The 7,887-nt window shown below is 48.8% G+C and overlaps 1 protein-coding gene and 1 long non-coding RNA gene across 3 annotated transcripts; one reads left to right on the forward strand and one right to left on the reverse strand.

Annotated features, from left to right (window-relative positions):
* On the forward strand, positions 1 to 1,228 carry LOC111255750. Its single transcript, XR_002675663.1, has 2 exons — positions 1 to 373; positions 458 to 1,228. It is a non-coding gene; the product is annotated as an uncharacterized LOC111255750 (long non-coding RNA).
* Positions 1,229 to 2,986: 1,758 nt separating this feature from the next.
* On the reverse strand, positions 2,987 to 6,315 carry LOC101784315 (rop guanine nucleotide exchange factor 3). Of its 2 annotated transcripts, none has more exons than XM_004983683.2 (8): positions 6,065 to 6,315; positions 5,045 to 5,425; positions 4,831 to 4,947; positions 4,576 to 4,730; positions 4,360 to 4,434; positions 3,966 to 4,274; positions 3,543 to 3,881; positions 2,987 to 3,364 (listed from the first exon to the last, which is right to left on the reverse strand). In XM_004983683.2, exons 2-8 carry the CDS (start codon positions 5,364 to 5,366, stop codon positions 3,230 to 3,232), a joined length of 1,452 nt encoding a protein of 483 aa, XP_004983740.1. In that variant the 5' UTR covers positions 5,367 to 5,425; positions 6,065 to 6,315; the 3' UTR covers positions 2,987 to 3,229. The 2 variants fall into 2 exon arrangements, with proteins under 2 accessions (XP_004983740.1, XP_022678598.1); XM_022822863.1 differs by lacking the exon at positions 6,065 to 6,315 and adding an exon at positions 5,561 to 5,985.
* Positions 6,316 to 7,887: the final 1,572 nt, after the last annotated feature.

Raw genomic sequence — 7,887 nt, forward strand, 5'->3', positions numbered from 1 at the left:
TGGACGTTTACCCGCCCGCGTACCTACGTCGTCGCCCACGCATCCAATGCCCCGATTTCTTTCCTAAGCAGATGGGTATAGTCCGTCCATCACACGCTCATTGCCTTGGTTTTTCTTCCCGTCCCGATCCGTCCATCCCCTCCCTCACCATCCGCCTCCCCTCCCGATTCGTGCACGTTGCTACGCCGCCGCCCGCCACCATGGGGGAGCCCTTAGCGCCGCTGCAGGAGTTGGAGGCGGACCTGCGCGACCTTTGCAGTCCCTCCGCGAAGGATGAGCCGGACACCGCGGCAGCGATGGACCGCGCAGGGGAATCCTAGCGTCATTGGAGGCCGGATCCGGAGGATTCCGCGCAGATTGATACTCTGGCTAGGTAAGTCAGTCGTCCTCGAGCTAGAACGTGACGATTTGTGAGTTGTGATTGATGGATTTCATTTTTGGATTGGTGGCCGTGCAGTGAGTTGAGGACAGGTGGCTGTCCCTGTTCAGGTTCAATAATCTCTAAGAATCACCTATCAGTGGAAGGAGAAGCACAGATAAGCACCTTGATTACTAAATCATCGTCAGGTGATCATATACATAAAGGAAAAGTAATGGTCAATTCTGTTGCAGTTCTGTGACTCAGTGGCAGTTTTGGTCGAACACAGCAGTGCTTCGGCCGCAAAGAGTTTGGTTCAGTGCAGCTTGTTCGGTGACGTACAGGAGGTGGCTGATGTTCATTCGGGGGCAATTCTGCCCGCGTTTGAAGTTGGAGGTGAAATTGTCGGCCAAGAGCTGCTTCCGGACAAGTATCAGTATCGCGCAGCATATTCTGGGGAAGGTTTCCTGTGTTCGGCGGATGAAGTTCAGGAAAAGAAACAGAATCAAAGCTTTGGAGAATAAACCAGAGTTCGTGTTGCTACCTGAGGACCGTCAGGATCGCTCAACAGTGTGTCCCAAATATGAATAGTATGGCAAAATTGAACTCCTGGGTCAGCAGCAACGTTACATCTGAAGGGATAGAAAAGGATCTCCACTGAAATAAATTCTTCTTGATTAATGATGATGCATTAGTGCAGTTGTTTCTTCTCGGCCAGTGCATAGAGCCATCAGGATTGCTGGTGTGGGCGACCTTCAATGTATGGCCTTTGTTTGACCATGAACCATAAAAGAAATTGTTAATAGAAAAACCTGTTCTGATTTGGCTATAAATTTGAAACGGTTTGAGGGTACTCCTTACTTTTCCATATGATTACTACATTGTCCGATCAACTTATATAAACTCATTTATTTTGAGACAATGGAAGTGCATGCATAGCTAAAGAATTTTTTTTCCATCAATTGTTGTATATTGAATGAGACTTTCTAATGTTTAATTTTTTTTCCTGCACTTTGTTTGTTGAGAAATTGTGCAGATAACATTATTTCAAGTGCTCTCCAATTGAACTTAAATTGATTGTTGGTAACTATTCTTAGTTCCTGGATGCATCTTGGAAAAAACATAACCTGTGTTGTAAACTACCAAAGAGATATGTCTTATGAAGTAGTTACCTTATGTAAAACCAATATCTTTGCGAAATGTTACATATATGCCTCCTTTGGACGACTTTAAACTGATATACATTCATAACAAATTTATAAATTGATCTTACATATATAAATGCATAGTTTTTTTTTTGCAGCTTTTGTTTTTGGAAAAGAACCACTCGATGATTTGCTGTTCCGGCCAGTGGCCTTTTGGGGCACCAATTCAGATTTGAACAACCTTTTCTCACTTGGATGACATCGCATTTTCTGATGACATCAGTATGTGCACTTGAAATTCACAAATAAGTTTCGACTTTCAGCAATATCCTGAAGAAACCTAGCGAAATTTCACCATAAATCTTATGTTCTTCCTACGGAACCAGACTTGGTGATATTTTTTATGGACAGTAGTATTGGTCAAGCTGCATTTGATCATGCTCAAGCCTTTAAAAAGGTATTCTGTTGATACTTTGATTATTATTACAAAAATTGATGGTCGTGTGAAAGAATTTGGTGACCAAGAAGATGATGGACACGTTAATGAATGTACAAATGATTTTCGATTGTGTACGGGGATAGTATGTTTTTAAAAGACAACGGGTCAACAGGGTACAAACATAAATCCTTTTTTACAATATTTTATAAATCCATTTTTACAATATTTTTTAAAAACACCACTTATTATATACATCCCTATTACATTAGATGGCCCATTATGGCCCAGATACACGTACACTACTATTTTCTACCTACCTCTATCTATCTCTACGCCGAAGCCCAGTAGACTTGACCGGCCCAGTAGTACCGATGCTAACAATCTTGAAATTCAATTCCCGTGTTTTTGAAAATGAAAAGGTATATAAGCACACGAGTTCAGTTTAACTGATGGCTTTATGCACATTTGTTGGCTCCACAAAGCACGATATCTGAAAAATGCAAAATCTTCTCACTGATGGATGATATATTCAATATATTCAATGTTCGTCTAAACGCTAAACGGTAGTCGTTCGGTCACCCCTAAGTACACATTTTGTAAGATTGAAGTAAAATTCATACTTATGCAAATAAAAATTAGAATTTTTGATATTTCATCATCCAAATATAAAAAGTTACAAAGCTTAAAAATCAAATTGACTAAAGATCTAATCATAGATTGGGTGTTACTATTTGAGGGTTCTCAAATCAAATAACAAATGCCATGTTGATTCACAATTAGTTGCAGTTCATACTTTCCTATCGCCTAAATATTGTTTAAAATGGTCTACTCGCCGTGTAAAACTGTAATCACCATTTCGTGTACACCGTTTAGATCGTGTAGGATCATTTTTTACTATGTAAACGGATGAACCGTGTAATCACCGTTTAGGCTTTACACGCCGTGTAAACGGCCCACACGGCTGTGTAGGCGAACACTGGGATATATTACAGGGTTAAAGTCAGTTATAGCTACCGGACATTGTGATGCTTTTACCAGCCTGCATGCTGCAAAACTCTTATAAGGACGGAAGAGCTCAAAGTAAAAGGACAGGAAAAACAAAACACACTTCATACACATTCACTGTAGGTCAGACATACTCTGAAATCTGCATTCTTGCAAGCTAGAGCTCACATCTCCATCAGGTCAGTAAAATCACCCTACTACCTCTACTGTTACGTTCTTTTGCAACTTCACCAACAGTCATCTAAAACCTTTGCTGGGAAGCTTCAGTCTAGGCTGAAGAACTCAGGACTTCAGGTTATCACTCAGTTTCCTAATCGTCTTGTCGGCGAAAAGGACGTCATCGATCCATGAAATAATGTTGAAAGCCAAGCTCTCCAACACCCTTGAGTAGCTCTCCAAGATTGCTTGCCCAACATCCTGCAAAAACATCAGTTCATTCCATCCGATCAGATCAGGAACAGAATTTCAGTGCTTACAAGTATGGTATGGTACATGAGCAGATGGACAAAAGGAAGATGAAAATAATGCCAAATATGATCTTGTGCGCTTGCCAATTTGATCAGGAATTCAGGACAGCCTGCTCTTGATCTGTTACCTTGTTGAACTGGATCTTGCTCGTGTCCAGGGTGGTCTGCGACAAGCCAGGGAACCGGTGCTTCAGGCAGAGCAGGAGGCTCTCGGCCCTGCCCGCCAGCGTCACGTTCTTGTCGTCGTCGTCGCCCGCGAGCTCCTTGACCTTGCTCCATGGCAGCTTGCCGTGGCTCCCGCTTGCCTTGCGCCGCCACACGTACATGGCAGCCTCCACCCGGTCGGCCATCGCCAGCGCGTCGTGCTCCGACGAGATGTCGAGCGTGTCGAGCAGGAAGTCCGGCGAGAACTTGTCGGCGCCCAGCATGACGCGGTACACCGAGTCCCCCACGCTCGCCCTCCCACTCTGCAAACCATGAAGATTTCAGCATGAGACAGAGGGAGGGAGGGAGGGAGATTTGTGCACTGTTCCATTGGGATGGCTTTGTACCTTTGGGAGCACGGCCATGAAGGACTCGGGCACCTCCATGTCGCTGAGGACGCCGCTGTTGATGGCGACGGCGGCCTTATGGATCTGATTGGCGCAGTCGCGCTTCTTCTGCAGGTCCTTGCACGCCTTCTCGGTGAGGCCGGTGTCCGGGACGCAGGGCACCGGCAGCCACCACTTGTCCTCGTTCCGGTGAACCGACCTCCTGAATGACGACGACATCGCTGACGAGGACGATGTCACCGAGCCGAACGACCTCGTCCCGGCGTCCGCGTACCAGAATTCCGCCTTCTGGAAGCTGTCCAGTATGTCCTGCACCATCGCGCATTCTTGAATCATTTCTGACTGTTGCCAAGCAAAAAATCAATGGAGTAAAAGTAATTGGATCTGATCTTACAATGAGCATGGCGTCGAGCTTCTCGAGCGCGGGCAGGTTGATGTAAATGTCCGATCTTGGCCTGGTCGCCATGACCTGCACGAATATATATATATATATATATCGAATTTGATCAGACATGTCGATGCAAACAGAGAATCCATGTTTCTTGGAAGTTGGAGCTGAATCTTGCGAGAAGAAATCCATGGATAAACAGGAACAGTAATGATGCAGCACCTCAACTTTGGTCCCATCGGGCAGAGTCTGCGTGGACGGGTAGAACTCGACGATGTAGTCGCAGACGGAGAGGAGGCAGTCCATCTCCCTCCTCCACATCGCCTTCTTCCCCGCCGGCAGTGGCTCCAACTTGTGGCAGCTCCCGAACACCGTCGCTGCGACAAACCGTTGAACGACATGTCAGTATCGATCGATCAAAAATGCCAGAACACGAACTGTTTGGAGTCTTGGCTGCGTTGCCCCGTGCTTGCATACCGTAGAGGTTGGTGATGGCGTTTGAGATGGCCACGGCGGTGCAGACGCCCTTGCCGCCGCCGGACATGTCCTCGCCCAGCAGAAGCTTCGAGAACCTCTCCTTCACCAGCTCCATCTCTGCGCATCCCAGGCCGAGCTCGCGTTAACCAAATACGCGACACGGTGGTATCGATCGATCTGGGCCAAGGATCGGCGTAGCCGCCGTGGGACGTACCGTCGTCGGTGGAGCGGCGGTCGAGCACGTCGGCGCGGGGCTTCATGCTGAGCCGGCTGAGCGACGCGGCGGCGGAGGCCGGGGACCGGTCGATCAGCTTGGCCATAGCGGCAGCCGGCTCGAACGGCCCGCTGTGGTCAACGCTGCTGCACTGCTCCGAGAAGGACGTGGACACGTCGGAGACGGTGCGGCTGAGGTTGCCCGCCGTGTCGACGAGGCTCCGCGTCGACGGTGACGAGCAGCACCCGCCGCGCTCCCCGGCGGCCCCCGCCTCCGAGCTCTCGTCGGACACCGAGACCGACGAGCTGCTGTCCCTGTCCATGGCTGCCTCCTCGCCTCGCGCCTTCGCCGTCACGCTCCCCCTTTCAGTTCAGTTCAGCACTGCACAAGACAAACGGAACACGAGATGGCTTTATAAAGGCCTCGCTCAACTGCGGCGATGGACACGACAAATCCATCGAAACGGGAGACGCCGGCGCACTAAACCAGAGATAATTCGCAGGTTTAAATTTGAACCTCCGTGTCGTGTTCCAGCAGATGTATTTTTCAAAGCTTTTTTGTGCTTGAGTGGATGCGAGTGCGACAGCGCTGAGAAATTTAGGAATAATTTGGCGAAACGCCGCTGTTGTTTAAACCTGAGCTCTGCTGCTTTTGAGGCGATTGTGACTCGTGAGGCGACTTCATACTGAATCATGGCTATATCATGGCATGCAGATAAAGATGCAGAACGATTGAAAAAAGGGATGAGACGGGGGCGAAAAGAACGCCGCCTATAAAGATTCAGATGCCTCTGCCTTTGAACCGTCTTTAGATGCAGAAGACAGAGCCAATTTTATTTTCGAATGCTGCAACGGCGCATGTCAGTATGTCACCCTCCTCCTCATCTCCCAGATGCAGAATTGCGGAAACATGGAAAGAAACAAGCACGCCTTTCGTACTGCCAATGCTCGGCTGCCGCAAAGATGGAACAAAAAGGAAGGGATGCTAAAGATGGCAAGCAAAAGACTGGCCCTTTCTCACCTTTCCTGACGCCGATTTGATTCCTACGACCTCCTCCTTGCCATGCATCGGAGGCTCTCGCCAGATCTCCTCAGGGTTCTGCCCCTGCCCCTCCTTGAAATGCCCCCTCTGCCTCAACAACCTCCTCTGTTCTCTGAGAGAGACTCCACGAAACTTTGGCAACGAGATGCAGCTTTGTCCTTGAGAAAGAAATGATGATGAGTGGGAGGTAAAAGGGTGTGTTGTTTCGAATCTGGCTTGGTTTTGTTGTGTTATCCTGGGCGTGGATAGTGGTCATGCCAGGGGAGACATTGGTGGTTTACGTTTATTTTACTCGCATCAGGCGTGGGATGGAAGTGTATGTCTACAAAAATCGCGGCAAGATTACGGTTGCTTCAGGAACATGCGTGGGAGAGCCAGAACATACGGTGTACCATACGATAGTCAACCCTGCATTACTGCCTTACTGCTGGTTGGATGGAGTACGTATTAACCTTTTGGATCTATAAAACAGTTCGATTTGTTCAGAAAAAAAATAGTATCCTTGTCTAATGGACCCTGGCCCACTTGTCAGCCTCACATTAGTTGATTTAATTTTCCAATGCCACATTTTTATAGTGCCGCCAAGATATAGTACCTCCCATGTTACTACTAATATATAATACAAAAAAAGTTTGGTAAAAATAGAGGGATTTGGCAACCCAACCGAACCAAAAATAAAAATAAAAGAAGGTAGAGTGACAGTCCGTTAAAGAATTCAGGGATCGCAATGCTTGGGGGACAGGATTGGTGAGGTGACGAGCAATCATGCATGGCCTGATGAGCTGTGTGTGATAGTGTAAAGAAAGGATTAGTTAGCGGTTAGTACTAGTCGTATCGCAGTCGCAAAAATGACGGTGCAATGCGGCAACGCCAGCGCAAATGAACCGTGCGAGGGGGGGCCCTGGCCTGTCCCAGCAGAACAGATGGGCTAACCACCACAACCAGCCCTGCAGGCGCTGCTGGTCACCAGATTGGCTTGCAGCTTGCAACTGGAGGCCGGCCGGGTAGGGAGGTGTAGGTCGGTCACTAAAATCATGCAGCGCGGCACGGCGCGTGGTTTATGAGACGTGCCGCGTGCGTGCGTGCGTGCGCTGGAAGCAGCTTTGCGTGAAGGATGTCCAAGCCTCCAAGGCTTTTCTTCGTTGGAGTTGGAGCTGTGAATTCATGGCCCGTGCAGCCTCTCGTCGGAACTCGGTAGTTGAATTTGAAGCGATTCAGAGGATGAGAGCGGCGTTTCTGATCGGAAGAGCTGTTGGGTCCATCGGCATCCTGGGTGGCTAGGATTGATGGGTTCCGTAGTTGGCTGACGCTTTTGAGGCGGCGGAAGCCGGTAGGCAGCGCACGGGCAAGTCTGGAAGGGAGCGCCCGGATACCCCGCACGTACGCGTCGGGATCCCGGCGGCGTGGCCGCGCGTCTGCTCGCGTTCCCTGCCAAAAGAAAAAAAAAAAGTTGCTCGAATGCGCGCACGGGCAAACACGCATTTGCCACACCAAACAACGTCACGGAGACACGGATCGATCGATCAGAGTGGCGCCAGTGGCTAGAGTCAAGCCGTGCCCGTGCGGTGAGCCCCCGGCGCCAGGACATGAGCTCCACAAAACCGCCACCACCGGCGCTCCCAGAGGGTGACTTTTTTGTTTTTTGGCCCTTTTTGCGAAAAAATTTCACAAATAGGCCCCTGGCGAAACCAATTTCGAAAATGGACCCTCGGGCTTGGCGCCAGGCTGCATGGTGATCTGTCACACTGAAAGGAGAGTGATGCTAGAGTGCTAGACGTGTCACTGAATGTTAATTTCAATGG

The sequence above is a fragment of the Setaria italica genome, chromosome IX (assembly GCF_000263155.2).
Source record: "Setaria italica strain Yugu1 chromosome IX, Setaria_italica_v2.0, whole genome shotgun sequence".
Taxonomy (NCBI): Eukaryota; Viridiplantae; Streptophyta; class Magnoliopsida; order Poales; family Poaceae; genus Setaria; species Setaria italica.

Bases quoted from the DNA above. Each gene is read 5' to 3' on its own strand.
- LOC101784315 (XM_004983683.2), bottom strand. From the start codon at position 5,366: ATGGACAGGGACAGCAGCTCGTCGGTCTCGGTGTCCGACGAGAGCTCG. The intron at 4,948-5,044 runs GTACGTCCCACG...TGGGATGCGCAG, and splicing joins CCGCCGCTCCACCGACGACG to AGATGGAGCTGGTGAAGGAG. The intron at 4,731-4,830 runs GTATGCAAGCAC...GGTTTGTCGCAG, and splicing joins CGCCATCACCAACCTCTACG to CGACGGTGTTCGGGAGCTGC.